This window comes from Scomber scombrus, chromosome 3, assembly GCF_963691925.1.
Source record: "Scomber scombrus chromosome 3, fScoSco1.1, whole genome shotgun sequence".
NCBI lineage: Eukaryota > Metazoa > Chordata > Actinopteri > Scombriformes > Scombridae > Scomber > Scomber scombrus.
Window position 1 is genome coordinate 31,912,509 of NC_084972.1, and position 16,125 is coordinate 31,928,633.

The 16,125-nt window shown below is 40.0% G+C and overlaps 1 protein-coding gene across 1 annotated transcript in view; it reads right to left on the minus strand.

Annotated features, from left to right (window-relative positions):
- The window catches only part of ptprt (protein tyrosine phosphatase receptor type T), a 422,469-nt gene that overhangs the window by 102,173 nt on the left and 304,171 nt on the right, over positions 1-16,125 (minus strand). The window contains 1 exon segment of the mRNA XM_062414593.1: positions 5,141-5,295. Within this exon segment, the coding sequence (XP_062270577.1) occupies positions 5,141-5,295 (155 nt within the window).

Below are 16,125 nucleotides of genomic sequence, written 5' to 3' on the forward strand. Positions count from 1 at the left end.
CAAATGGTTTATCATTCTTAATCAGATAAAGGTGATCACTATATTGGATAATTCTGCTTTTTATTAGGAGTGATGCTTCTGTCTAAGTGGATAAATGGATGCAAAAATTATGGGAAACATTTATTATGTTTCTCCCCTAATGCACTCTGTTTTTTATATTTGATTCATTACCCATCTGCCCATTTCTATGAATGTTATTTATCTATCACTGTTTATTAAAAGACAATTATCTACTTAATATAGACCTAATCAGACGTATGACAATATTGTTTAGTTGTTTAACCTTTGTGTCGTCTTCCCGGGTCAAATTGACCCTGTCTGTTTTGACTGTTCCTTCTTTCCTCCCTTCCTTCCTTCCGTCTGTCCTTCCTCCTTTCCTTCCTTCCTTCCTTCCTCCCTTCCTTCCTTCTCCTGTCCTTCCTTCCTTCCTCCCTCCTTCCTTTCCTTTCTCCCTCCCTCCCTTCCTTCCTTCCTCCCTCCCTCCTTTACTTCCTTCTTCCTTCCTCCTTCCTTCCTCCCTCCCTCCTTTCCTTCCTTATTCCTTCCTCCCTTCCATCCATCCTTCCTCCTTTCTTTCCTTGTTCCTCCCTTCCTTCTTTCCTTTCCTCCCTCCTTTCCTTCCTTCCTTCCTTCCTTCCTTTCTCTGTCCTTTCCTTCCTTCTTCCTTCCTCCCTCCCTTCCTTCCTTCTTCTTCCCTTCCTTCCTTCTTCTTCCCTTCCTTCCTTGACTCGAGGACAACAGGAGGGTTAAATATCTTACAACTTGATCTCTTTTAGTTGAGGATATCACCGATTCCAGAGAATCTGGGTTAAAATTGATCGTAGTGCACCTGGTTTTCAGTTTTCATGAGCTTAACTTTCCTGCTATCACAGTGGTCGATCATATCTGCCAGTCCAAAAAAAAAAAAAAGACCACTGTGGGAATGAGGTCAACAAAACAAAACAGAAAGCTGTTATAGTAGAGCCGGGCATTGCTTATAAATATGATTCACCACCAGGTCTTGCTTTTTTACACAGTGACTGATGGCTACTACGCCCTCTGCAAATATAGTCTATCTCTGCCTCACACACAGACTGCTAGGGGTCTATAAATAAATGATATGTAGGATAGACACATACACACACACATACACACACACACAATAAGATAAAACCTAGGGGGGGGGGATTGCTGGGAGACAGGCTGTGACATATTATATGCTGGCTAAGCCCGTTCAATAATCCACAGCAGATATCACAGCTAGCCAACACACATTTATCTATAAGACCCGCAGCTAGTCGGGGTGTGTTTGTGTGCTCGACTAAAAGTAATCGTCATTTATCTAAAAAAAAAAAAAAGGCTTTCAGCAGCCAATTAGTACTCATGCATATTAGCGTATGCAGTGTGTTTTTGTGTGTGTGTGTGTGTGTTCATGCTTTCAGATTCCTGATGGGCCAAGCAGGTGGCCATTAGTGGAAACTCTGCCGCTAACAGCTAAAGAAATCTCTCCGCCACCCTCATACTGACTGAGCTGATGACATGATATGCTCCCCTTCCCCTTTCCTGCTGCTGCCCCCACTCCCAACCTCCGCTCTCTTCTTGTCTTACCTCTTCAGCTCTACTTGCTACTTCTGTTCTTCTCTGCTATTTCTCACCTGTACCTATACTCTATGGCTGTTTTCATAGCTTTTTCGATGTGATTTTATATTTTTTGTTATGCCATTTTGCTCTGTTTCAAATTGCGAAGGGATAATCTAAAGGGTAGTTTAGATGCAATTTGGACAGACTGACAACCAATCAGTATCAGGTGGATAGAGGGACATTAAAGGCAGATATTGAAAGGTTGTAAATGCATCAGCTTCTCCGAGACATAGCTAAGTTACTCCCAAAGTGCAACTACTTTAGTAGCCATTTACACGGTCATCTCCTTGTGGTTATGGCTACTGAAGTGACACTGGAAATAGCCATGTTTCTCCCTCTTTCATTAAAGCAATAGGAGGAAGCAGCATCAGCAGTTGTAATGTATGTGTTTAAGACAGCAGGATGAATGAAGTGCCTGTGATGGGGCAAACAAGGGGAGGGGGGTCCTCCGCCATAAAATATGTTTTCCATTTGAATCCCATTTCCTGTATTTTATACATTTAGGGACTATGGTGACACAAAATCCAGGAAATAATCAAGTTGGTCATAATGATATATTCCACCAGAAAGTATAGTACAGCCTACCTAAACTGGTAAAATCTGGACCAAAGCCTATTTAAAAACACAGTTTCAGAATTATAAAAGCTTTATTCTGTTTGTGAAAATGCAGTAAAGACATATTTCACTGTTTTTTTCATATGTAGACCATTTTAGACTAAGCAGGAAAAGATGATAAGACAGTGATTTTCTGTGGCGATGATGTCATGCGATCCCCAGTAGAAATAACGCCCCAGCCTAAATTTACATACACACATTTATACATATATACATATACAAATACAAGCAAATATACTGTATCTGAATTAGTTAGAGTTAATTGTTAGCTGTATCTATCTAAATCATTCTTCTGGGATTTTTTGGCAGTTCAAAAAACCTTTCAGGTACATTACTGCCAGCATCTTGGCTGCAGAAGGATCCATTCAGATTTACATCTGTTGTAGGTAAAGTGACTCTGATGCATTATGTTTTGTGATCAGGGCGAAAAAAGAGACGCATTCATGTGAGTAAGTGTAAACAAAACTGCATTTGATATCGCAATATGAGAGAAAAATGCTAATTAGTTCTTATTGTTTCTGGAAATGATACAATTGTGTTAAACTCTCTGCTGCTTCCTGTCATCAACAGATGAAAGGTTTTCTCCTCTGATTGTCTCGATGGAAAACATTTGCACACCAGTAACTCCAAAAGCTTTATTTCGGTTTGCTTCTTTTCCAGTTTTCCATAAAAAACAACCCACAAAAAATGTTGCTTCAAATGAAATCTTTAAATAAATGGCAGTGTAAACTCAACCAGTGTTTGTAATTTGACTAATGTCCTGAAAATGAATGCAATGATGATTTTTTGATGTGAAATTATCCATCTAGCACCCCCCCCCCCCCCCTCCCTCCTTTTTGTTAAATTCTTATTCATATTCTGCTTACTCTACTGTTTTCTGGTACAATGGCCCAATTTCCCTACAGCAGATAATTTAAGTTTTATCTTCTCCTCTGTCTGTTGTCCTCTCTTTTTTCCTCCTCATCTCCCCCCTCTCTGCTCCCCTCTTGCTAATACCCCCAAACACAACATATTTTCTCCTCCTCTGTGATAAAATCCCTCTCGTCTCATGCGTACCGGCGCTGTATGCTAATGCGTCGCAAAAAAAGAAGCTCAACTTTAATACGGCGAGGAGTGCACCTGCATACCAAGAGAAATCTGCTTTGACAGCAATGTCCTGTGAAGATAGCTGGTGACTGGGTGAGAATGCAATAACACAAAAAGGTTATTTGCCCTGCGAGGATCCATCTGCGCAAACATTATTGGGTCCCTTTACCTTGCGTCAGCGTTTTTCTGTGTCTCATTAGGACTGAGCCTGGATTGGCTGTACATGTGTGTGTTTCCTTCTTTTTCTTTCTTTTTTTTTTTTTACTTAAATCTTGACGCATTACCAACTGTGAAAAGGAGACGGTTGGAGAGAGAGACTAGTTCATCTAGCACTTTGATAAATCGAACACCGAGCTGATGAAAAGTTGTTAGAAGTGATACACTAAAAAGTTGCTGAATTATGATTTTTTTTAGCTTTCTTTCTTAAAACTCTGCATGGTAGATAAACAGAAGTAAAATAGAAGTATCCCACTGGATCATATAGCATATGGTTTACAGATGTTTTTACATCCATCCAAAGCTGACTAGAAAAAACACATGAATTCTGACACCTATTAAAAGTCCAAATTTCACTGGACATGCTCCAAATCTAGTGTGAATTCCTCAAAATAACATATTTGCCTCCAAGCTAAATTTAGTTAACTCTTAGTCTGTCAAACCGAATAAATCTATCTTACAAAATGACCATTGATAAATCAGACATCCACCACTCAGAGGAAATTAACCTTTTCTCCTCTAAATGATCTGAACACTGAAAACTTGATAAATAGACATAAAGTGCAGTTAGGCCGTATTGGAAGAAAATCAATCTCCAACGTTTCAATTACTACAATAAATAGGGTGAAGAGTAAAGTAAATAAGTTAACTATATGATGTGAATGCTGAAAAAAATATCTGAGAGCAAAGAAATGTTCAGATTTAAACATCACAGCTTTATCAAACATCCAAGGTCCAGATAAAAGCGTTCTAGCCTCTAAGTGTTTCCAACAAAAAAACATTATTGTCTGTCAGAATTGCTGCGTGGACAGTTAGAGGAAGAGTGCAGGCAATTACGGCCGACATTAACTTGCTACTTAGTCCCTCTCCAGCACCCCTGGCTTTCAATGGCCAAGCACTCCCAAAAGGCCAGCCTGACATTTTCAAGAGAAAAATGCCCTTCTGAGAGGCCCTGTCTAATTACCTTGGACACACACACACACAGACACACACAGACACACACACACACACACACACACACACACACACACAGACACACACACACACACACACACACACACACACACCCACGCACACTCTTTACAAAGAGATGGGAATATGAAGCCACATAGCTACACAAATGCGGGCAGGGTGACTTTCAGAAGAATGCATTTCAAGACACACGTAGCATGCATGCAGGAAACACACACACACACACACACACACACACACACACACACACACACACACACACATATAAGTACTGCAAATACATGAACTTGAGTATGTATAAGGCATCACACTGCAGAGGAAGTTTAGAGAGCTGAATATGAAAATGATTACAAAAGCATAAACTTTGGATGGAAGCTGGCGAAGCAGCATAACACGCTGCTGATATCGTTGAAAGATGAACATATGGAGAGTTTCATTATGAAAAGAGATGTCCACTATTTGAATAAATGAATCTGACAAAATGATTAATGGCACAAAAACACAGTGTATGAGTATTTTTGAACAGATATAAAGAAAAAAAACAAACTTATTATACAAGACAAATTATTTTTGGCTACTTCATGATGGTGCCGGCTGTAGTTGGTAGATGTAAGATAGGATTTTGACTTACTGAATCCGTTGAGGTCCTGGTTGGAGGTGGAGAAGGGGTCGTCCTTGTGCAGGGTGCTCACTTTGGTGGTGCTCTTATCAGCGGTGGTGACCGGACCCATCTCTCTCTGCTGGGTGGAGCTGCTGGCCGTCTCCTTCTGCTTCTTTGCCAACTTCCTACAGTGTCATGAACACGTACACGCAAACAAGCACACATACACAGATATAAGCAAACACACACACACATACAAAGGCAGGTACATTTACACACACACACACACACACACACACACACAGACACACATACATATGTGTAAATCCACATGCGGTGCCCAAACACAATCACACATACACACAAACATATATCTTAAAAAACAAAAAGTCTGTCAGGCAGGTGATTAATGGTGAGAACAGTGAGCAGAAGAGGATTATAATTCTTTATAACATGCAGAAGACACAGAAGAGACAAAATGTCAAGAGGATGAACATTGTTTTTAATGCATTGCAGTATCAAAAAGTTGTTTTTTTTTGCATTTAATGGAGGCTAAGTTGTCCACAGTGCAAAATATTATTGCAATGACCAAATAGCAACTTTGTAAGCTTTAGATTTGGAGCAATTGTTAGACTTCAATTTGTATTAAAAGCGATGTTTTTAAGTTATTTTGATATTTCTGTTTATATAAGACTGCCTTGTGCAGATAACATAACAAGTTTCAGTAATATTCTAACTTTTTTCTTTTTTATTCATGACTGAGTTGTTCAGTAAAATCCTTAATTTGCAAGGTGAATCAAATTCTAGGTAACCAACAGGGAGAAATATTTATGTGACCTCAAATTGCTTAGTTGAAGGGCTTAGAGTTAGAAATTAAGAAGAAAGGTAGATTTTTTTTTTGTCCGGAGCAATTAAGGCAAAGAAAGGACGAGCGGTACGATTCACTGGGGGACGGTTGACATTCAGTATCAGTGCTGACGTAACACACAGAGAGCTTTCTACAGCCGCTATAATGGTGAATGTACTTTTGTCCCTCGAGTGTGGTTGTATCCTAATAATTTTATTTCCCTTACATTCAACTGTTCGCATGTCACACCTCCCATCTGTTGGCCATTTTGCGCCGGCCACTTTTGAGTTCTACTTGTACCTTCGGCTTGAAAGTCCGCTGAGACGCCAGATGGCAGAAGTGACAGCGAGCCATTACAATCTGACATCGACCAGTAGATTCACCAGAGCTTGTAGAAGTACCACCATAAAACAGATTTTTACTGTCTTGTCCTGCATGTGTCTCTTAAAAAAACTACCGACCAGAAGTCAGAAATGCTATATGACCCTGAACATACTGGAAGTGATAATTAAAGTGCTTCATTTTTTAGTGTGAATGTGCTTCTATTTTTCACTGCATAAATGAGGCATGCCTGCATTCAATAGAATAGCATGGCGTCTGCTTGTATGCATGCTTATTTCCAGCTCTATAAATTGAATTTGGGACTCCACTACAGTAGTTTTGCATGATTCACACTTCAAAAAACCTCGTTATTTATCTGATGCCGGCCCTTTATGCAGCTCCTCAGTTCAGCTTATGTCTCTAAAATGTAGTTTTAGCTCCTGTCTCTTTAAGACCCACCTCCCACTCTGCAAACTCTGTTCTGATTGGCCAGCTTTCCTCCGTATAAGAGTCGTGTTAAGTTACCGCTGATGCAAACTATTGGTTGTTTTTGCTAGTCTGAATTTTAGACCAATACTGTCTGTTTTTTTTAATGAGGATGTGTTGCAAAGTCCATTAAGTAAAATCCATGTTTAATTTTAAAATAGTGGCCTATTATGATAATATAGAGCAACAGTTCTCTGGCCTCTTGGTTTAGGAGCAAGTTGCTCATGTTCACAAATATTGACTGAGACCTTAAACCTCAAGGGAGTAACATTATTATTATTATCTTTGTTCTTTTAAATCATGCATTTCCTTTTATTTTTTACCTGTATTTTCTAACCAACGCTAACAGAAACACACCTTTAACCTCTTGTAGACCAGCAGTTTGCAAAGTATGATGTAAACTTGAATTACATTATGCCCTTAAAAGCTTTCGGTTCAAATGGGGTCGCAGTGAAATCCAAGGAAGGGCTAATAAGCATAATAATTTTCTTTGCTTTTAAAATAACTCTCAATAGTTGTTTTATGATTATAATGCTTACCCACTGCATCAAAGTATGTTTGCAACTCACTATGGTTAATATCCTGCCTGCAGAGCAATTCAAACATTAAACATACAATATATTTAAACAGCAGGTTCTTTCAAGTCTAAAGGAGGATTGAACGAAAGCAATCAAACCCTGATGCTAATTAACTTCAAGTTCTTTTGAAGGCAGTGATGCTTCAAAAACATCTCATTTTAATGTGAGTGGTCTCAAATGCAGTAATAAAATTTCCATAGACCTTCAGGTTCAAATCCACTGAGGACTAGGGCTGGGTATTGTTTAAAACATGTTGATACCACTACCAATCTAAGTACCCTTAAAGTGATACTGATACCAACTGAGAACATCATTCGATACCCATCATGTATAAAATACGACCACTCCTCCACATCTAAACTATTTGATTTATACACATATGTAACAGGCGTGTAGTGTAGCCACACTCAAGAGCTTTTAGGTGGCATCTTGGCTGCTGAACTGATAAACACGCTAACTCAATTTCACCACGAAGTCACCACCACAGATGGGTTGTAGCTGCTGTGGCAGTGGACCAATCACATGTTGCATTAAATCGAAGAACATTTGCGTTGATTGGCTGTGAGCGAGTCTGTACAAATAGTCATATTTTCTAGCTCTGGGTGCAAAAAGAATTGATTGCAGGTATCGTTTAATGGGAGATGTGTTGATGTTGATACTACTTGGTATCGATTTGTTTCAGTTGATACGTTAAAGGTATTGAGTACCGATACTCAGCCCTAATGAGGCTTCATGGGCTTTTTTGGGTAACTTTACCAGCCAAATTATACATTGACTTATGGATTGGTCTCCTTAACTTAGTGTATTCCTTTAATGAGGAGCACAATGTCAACAGATAAGTGAAGATACATGCGGCTCAAATTGACAGTAAACCGCAAGTCAATGCATTCAGTGGTCAATTAACTTCACTTTCATTTCAAAACCAAAACACATTTTCCTGCAGGTTGGTTTATTTAATAGATATTGAATTTATGCAGGTGAAGGACCGTAAAACATACCATAGAAGCAATAATGCATTGTTATCATTCACATACCTTATCTGCCATTATGTACATACAGTACTTGCATAACTCTCTATGTTACAGTATGTTATGCATGCTATGTTATTTGAGTTTGGCCGACACATCTACAATAGGCCATTTAATGCTTCCTGTTTAATTTGACAACAGTCTGTAAACCAAAGCTTCCCCTTTGGGATATTAAAGGCATTGCATGCACACACACACACACACACACACACACACACACACACACACACACACACACACACACACACACACACACATAAGTGTTTGCTGATTAGACCTCTGTTCAGGTTGAAGTTTGGGTGAAGGTATGCTTGGAATTAGTAATAGTAATATTAAGGTCAGCTGCCCTATCCAACAGGTGCAAAAGTATCAGGATCAAGTCTGAGGTAAGATACATTAAAACACATGTGTGGGTGGACTATAGATGTTTAGGGCCTTTAAATCTCAACTCTACTAAATGCACATCTCAAAAAAAGGTGCTGCCGTTGTATTCATGGTTGGGGTTCAAGATAAGCTGTTTGTTTTTTGCATTTGCATGTTTTTTTCAGTTGGCACTTGCACTTTATTCCGTTGTCGGGGCATGATTTGCCTTTTCAAAAGTGTTAAACAGCAAAATGCCACACAACAATCTGAGAGTCCCGTACTGCCCACAAGCTGTCAGAACAGAGCGACCCATTAACCAAGTTTCTCTCACAGTGTGTCTTCAAGCCGTTTGTTCACACCAGTGCCTGCTGTGCTTTAGAAAATGAACAGCGGAGGCAAATTGCTGATATATGTATCAGTAACAGCATCGCTTTTTTTAAGTTTTAAGAGCAAATTTATCTCCAGTTGAGTCATTTAAAAATCATCTCACTCTGCAAAAGATGAAGTCAACAAATAACCTCCCCCAGAATCCACCAACACATTCTTCAACTTATCTAAAGTGTCTGACATCTAGTCACGAAAGGCATACAGTGGGCTGTTTGTGTGTGTGTGTGTGTGTGTGTGTGTGTGTGTGTGTGTAATGCAGGCCAGTGTATTTGTGTACTTGTTTCTGTGAGAAACACTTGATCTTCTGGAAGGCTTTGTAAGTACTGCATGTGCTGTGCGTTCTGTGATTGTGCATGTGTGTGTGTGTGTGTGTGTGTGTGTGTGTGTGTGTGAGTGTGTACACGTGTCTGTTGTATTTGGCTAATTGTGCACGCTGGCCAGTGAGTGGGTGTGTTTCTCCGTGACCTATCACGAAGCCACCCTAACACGCCTGCTTATGAGTCTCTGTAAAAACCGCTCAGTCATTTTAAAAGCCAAATTACAGAAATGCAAAATGTCATTTTCCTTTAGATCATTAACCATATCTTCCCAACAATGACTAATCAAGTTTCTTTATGGGATGAGTCAGTGATAGAGAAAAGCAAAAATGTATATGTGTTTAAATTAAGAAGTTGGAGAACATTTTTAAGTGATATCTATTGCAAAAAAGCAGCTGGCTAAACATGACATAAAACATAAAGTTCACTATAAATGATGTTGAAGTTTCTGATCATATGGTTCATGACTCATGACTCAATCGTACAAGTTTTAACCAATTAATAGAAAACAATTAACTGATGGGATATGCCTGGGTTATTCATGGCACCTACCATATAGTGCTTTGTTTAAATTGTTTTAAGCAACTACTGTAAAAGTCTTGGTTATCTAGTTTTGGTTTCACTACATACAAAGGAACATTACTTGCTGCAGCAACCGTTAATGTTAGACTCATATATAAATCAAGTGCTGCAGAATCATCCAATATGAACAGAATCCCTACAGAGACATCGCTGGCACACATGGTATCTGTATATACTTGTGTGTGTGTGTGTGTGTGTGTGTATTGAGCTTGTGTGTGTGGCTATACACAGTAGTGCAATGTGAGGGCCCATAATAAGCTACACCTGCAGTGCACATTTTTTATCTAAAATTCATTGTTTGCTGGTGTGTGTGTGTGTGTGTGTGTGTGTGTGTGTGTGTGTGTGTGTGTGTGTGTGTGTGTGTGTGTGTGTGGTGTGTGTGTGTGTGTGTGTGGTGTGGTGTGTGTGTGTGTGTGTGTGTGTTCAATTGCATTTGTAAAGCCCTCTGTGGGTCAGAAAGCAATAAGCAAGAGGTCAGATGTGGAGGCAATTCTTTTCATCGCTATCATTCCACTGGCTGACAGAAAATGGGCAATAACGTGTGTGTGTGTGTGTGATATGAAATTAAAGCTGTATCATTGTATATTAGAGTATACTAGTGTGCACATGTGTGCGATCAGGTGACGACGAGCTGTATTGCCCTTGGATACTTAAACAATTGAGCTGAGAGACAAAGGGATGAAAAATCACAAAGAGATGCTGAAGCAAGAAAGTAAGGAAAAGAAAAGAAACAGTTCAAGAATAGAGAAGAAAATTTAAGAAGAGAAAGGAAAGACAGTGGAATGAGAGAGAGAGAGAGAGGAGAGAGAGAGATAGAGAGAGAGAGAGAGAGAGAGAGAGAGAGAGAGAGAGAGAGAGAGAGAGAGAGAGAGAGAGAGAGAGAGAGTAAGACAGAAAAGGAGGAATGGCCTGGCAATGGAGACGGAGCCTCAAAACCTCCTGTGTGATTGGAGCTTAGAGAGGCCTATTCCTGGCTTTCTGACTGCACATTGACAGAAAGTGGGCATGAGGCGAGGAGGATGAGGAGGATGAGGAGGAGGTGAGCAAAGAAAGGAAAGCCAAATGGAAAAAAAGATGAAGAGATGGAGATGAAAAACAGGAAGAGATATAGAGAGAAAATGGTGAGCAAAGAGAATGGAGGATGATAAAGATGGAAACAGGCGGGATGAGATGGAGGATGAAGGCGGGGTGACAAAGGCAAAGACGATGCAGAGACGTCATGGATATCGCAGAAATAGAAAAAAAGCAACAGATAAAAACTTGTTAGTTGTGAGAGAAGAGAAGAGAAGAGCCCTTTTATTCTCTTCCTCCTCCCCCCTCCACTTTCCTTCTCTACACCTCTACCTATCACACCATTCATCCCCGTTAATGGACTCGTTTAAATGACAAATTCTCTTGCATATTGTAAGTGGCAATGAGCACGACATAATCCTCCTTTAATGAATGTCACAGCAGCAGTTCATTAAGCAGTAAGGTTACCCCACTGGGTGCCGACCGCGGCGAGAATCATGCACTACTTTGTGCCTTGGGGCGATGTTAATTGCAGTTCGTTTGATGTGTCGATAATGAGCGATGTGTGTATGTGTGGTGGATCTTTTTTTTTTTTTTTTTAGGGGGGCTGAGTTGAGCCGTCTCATTGATGGGTTTGAGAGGAGGCGTTATCACTGAGAGACACAGAATGAGATGAGATGAAGCGAGGAGGTAAAACGGTGGTGTACTTTCAGTGAACTCTTGAGAAAAAGCAAAAAAAAACACAACTGCTTTTTTAATTGTTTCTCATTTAATATATTAGGTGTTGTGAGCAATAGAAGGGTTCATTTTCCAAATGCTGGATATCCATTTTGATGAAAATTCATTAAGTTCATGGATTCATGTAAAAACGTTCACACTTTTAAAAACGTGTGCTACCGATTATTTAGTTTGGAGTTCTTTCATTTGTCAGGTATTTGATGGAGGGTGATTATTTAATATTGCCTAAAGCCTCAAGAGTTCTCTTTTAACCCATTTGAACTTTTTATTTTTCACTTCTTACTTTATAAGCTCATGCCATACATTGCTTTTTTAAGGGTAAGTTAGACCACTCATGAGTGGCACCATACATGGGCTAGAATAGTGTAACGCTTTTTTAAATAGATTTTAGGACATTTATCCTCTACTGACGTCAAATAAGTGCTTTCACTACATAGTAAGTCCTCACTTCCCCTGTTTGAATATAAATAATGTATATAAATAATAGAAATACAGCAGTGCTCACTCCCTCTGTTATAATATAATGAATAAAAAATAATAAAAATACAGCTGTCCTCTCAGCCCATATGTATTTGGAATACAAAACACACACACGTCCTCCAAAAAAGCAATCCATAGAGACTTTTCCTATCAAGAAAAACAACAGAATTGTTTCAGCAAGTGTCCCAAATGGCCTAGTTTCTCATTCAAGTGACATATACCTCTCGCTGCCAAAGTAATTATAATGGGACCGATGGAGAAATCAGATGATGTTATTCTAGAGTATCAAAGTGGATGGGTCAACATTAAATATCGTTTTATTACTGGAGACTACGGTTCTCAGAAGAAGTGTTAATCAGATGCTAATGTAAGGGTTTATTGATGGCAGAAGAACAAAGGTTATGATATTGTAACCTTAGTTCTATAATCACAGGAGGCCACTACTGGACTCTATGGGTAATCCTTTCCTCCAATCACACGAATGCAATGCAGACATGTAGCTGGCCAATCAGGATGTGCCTACTGATTATTTGTGTCTCACACATGATAAAAGGCAGCATTTTTCTGCTGGTCTTATGCAGAAATCGCCTCTGCTGATGGCGTAGGAATGGTGGGGTCTATAGGTAGAGAGCTCACACCACCCATTTCTGAGCCCTGAGTTGCCTTTGCAATCACGGATCTTGAAATGCCCAAGAGACCTTATGAACCTTATGAACGGACAAGGTCGTCAAAACTCACCCCACTGAACAAGACAGTAGATGCAGCTATACCATGTGTGGAATGTGCTTGGACCACAGTGGGGGGGTCTTTACCTGCTGCCTGTAGGTTTGGGAGATGCAAAGACAAACACAAAGCCACAAAGCCAAATAGATAGGCAACTCTTGGACAGGACTTTACCGGACACTCCCTACCTATAGCACACAAACAGCTGTTCAGTGTGCCCGAAAGGGGGTCATGCGCTCAACATGCCAATGCACATACTGGGCACAATAGATGCTATGTTTTTAAATGCCTCTAACTGAACTATGTCCTGCATCACACTGCTGATGTCACTGCTGTCTGAGAACTGCCAGCTGCAGGGTCGTGTGTCTCCAGTAGAAATATCCATCAATGGCGTAGACAAGGCCAGGTCATGACGGGCAAGAATGAGCTTGGAGCAGCGACTCCATCCATAGGAGAAGTAAGATCAGCTGAATTAGCTGTCGCTGAAGTGAGAAGGATGAGAGCAGCAGCTAGAGACATTGCCACTGCTGCATACATGTGATGACTCATAGAGTAGCTAGAGTGAGATAGAACTTATATCAGATCTTTTTTGTTCATTATTTACATATGTGTAGCTACAACTGCATACTTTTCTATAGCTACAAACATATGCCTCTGATACAAACAGCCATTTAAAGGTTACCAACACTGTTATTTTCCTAGAAAGTGATGCATGCAGAGATAATTGCATTCATTTCAGTAGAAGTCTACAGAGTCAACAGGGGAAACCTTAAGGCATCCAATCAAACAAGGGGAACAACATTTGTTTCACTTGTCAAAGGATTAACAAAACTCCTGTATTATGGCTAGAATGGCCTCAGCCAGTCGGTCGGCTGCCAGATAGCTCAAATATCCTGAAGCCATCCCCAGCCGCTGCTGCAGTCACACAGGCAGTCAGTCACTTCAGGATGACAGCGGTAGCTCTAGAGGAGGCTGCAGGCAAAGCCCAAACAAACTTTCATCTGCGTATCACAGGATTTAGAGGCAGACCCAGCCAGGGAGGGAGAGATTCAGGGATACAGAGAGAGGTGAAGAGAGAAATAGAGGTTGGGAATAGAGAGAGAGAGAGAGAGAGAGAGAGAGAGAGAGAGTACAAATACACAAACACACACACACACACACACACACACACACACGCACACACACACTGCAGGACTCTAACACATCTTTTAATCCCTCTCTCATCTAACTGTAAACATCCTTGGGCTATAGCTGTGTGTGCATGTATATGTGTGAGATTGTGTGTTTGTACACATATGCTTGTGCATACGCTATTTGATGTTTAATGTGCTTTATTTTTCCACAAGGCAGAAATAATTTAATATGATGCTGCTTGGCCAATACTAATCATTTATATTTAAAAAAATTAATTAAATTAAAAAAGGGCCACAGACTTTTGTGACATGTTACTACCCTCTCTCTTCTTATATTTCCTGTTTTCAACAACATTTGACAGATGCAAGATGAAAATAACTAAATTTAACAATAAAAGAAGGAATCTCTGTACATCTGTCTGTACGTATATGTGTTTTTTTGCATATCTCAACAACTTTTTATCCATTGGCAGGTGCATTGCTGAGAACCAAAGGAAGGATGAGGGGTTCATGAGTAATATATAAAAATACATCATAAACAACATTACTTCTGTTTGTTTTTCTGCCCCTGGAGTCAACAAGCAGAACTACGGCCAGCGCCACTCTGCACGTTGTGGTCGGAGGGAGGATTACATCTGTAGTTATAAGAACTACCACAGAGAATGAATTGAAATATTCCAGAGAGTTAAGGTCTACTATTCCCATTCCTCACATGTGATGTGAACACAACTAGACATATACATTCGTAGTGCAGGATGTCTCAGGCACATTTTAAATGGGCACTGCAGTTCATCTCAGCAACTTCAGCTCAGCTCAAAATTGGAGTCTCCTAATAGCCTGTATGTGAAATGTTGAGGGAACATCAGTAAATTGCAATGTCTACTGATGTCTGCATGAGAGGCATTTAGGGTACAGACAAGTGGAAAAATCTGCTTTCCAATAGTATCAGCCAGTATCAGCCATGCCAGCACACTGTTTAGGGCTCTATGAGAGACTAATTGTTTCAAATATTACATGTACATCAAATAAAGGAGTGTGTGCATTTGAGTGCCCATGCATTTAACTGCTGTGTGTGTGTGTGTGTGTGTGTGTGTGTGTGTGTGTGTGTGTGTGTGTGTCAGATATGCAAATGACAATAAACAATGCTCGTTTATGTATAATGTGCAGTGTATGCAGGACTTAGGTACTTCAGTTGGAGTATGTGTGTATTTGTGTTTGTGTGCATGATTTGGACTAGGCTATATATTTTTCATTAGTGTGTTTGTGTCTGTAACACAGGCTGATTGCTAGCGGAGTCAATATGGCAGTATGTATTCATTTTTCTGATAAAAACAAATGAAAGACTGCGTGAGGAAAAAAAAGCAGCAAAAACACAGCGATGGCTGCCATCTTCCTAATTGTGTATATTTTTCACTGTGAAAAAGTAATTACTGGACGGGTCAAACAGCCACAGGGTGGTTGTTTCAAGAAGAAGTTTTGGCATGTGATGACTGTTCTGCTCAGTTAGGACTGTGCTGCAGATTTGAAGGAAATTTTGAGATGCTTTGAAGACAGCTGGAAAAAGCAGGGATTTTCAGAAATTGTCTGCAGGGATTTGTAAGGGAGCTCGGGGCAACTGTGTGTGTGTGTGTGTGTTTGTTCAGGTATATATGCTGGTGTGTGCATGTGTGTGTGTTTGGGAGTGTGTGTGCCCGTACGTGCTTGCGCATGTATGAACAGACAGCTATAATAGCACCTTGTTAGAATTGGTTAATAAGCAGGAAATGGCCACTTGGTGGAGAAGATAACAGTGAATTGCATTGACCTTTTAGGGTGAGACACTTTAAGAGATGGACCGTGCAAACAATGCAGATGAAGTCTGACTGAAAATTCCCCTTCACCATCAAACTAAGGCGGTTCCAGCCAGCCTATATACTACGTGCACCCAATGAGTGTTTTGCCACAGGGTGCATATCCAATATTATACAGTGTCATTGTCACATTTCATGTTTCAAAGCACTCTATTGCAAAAGAAGACCAGA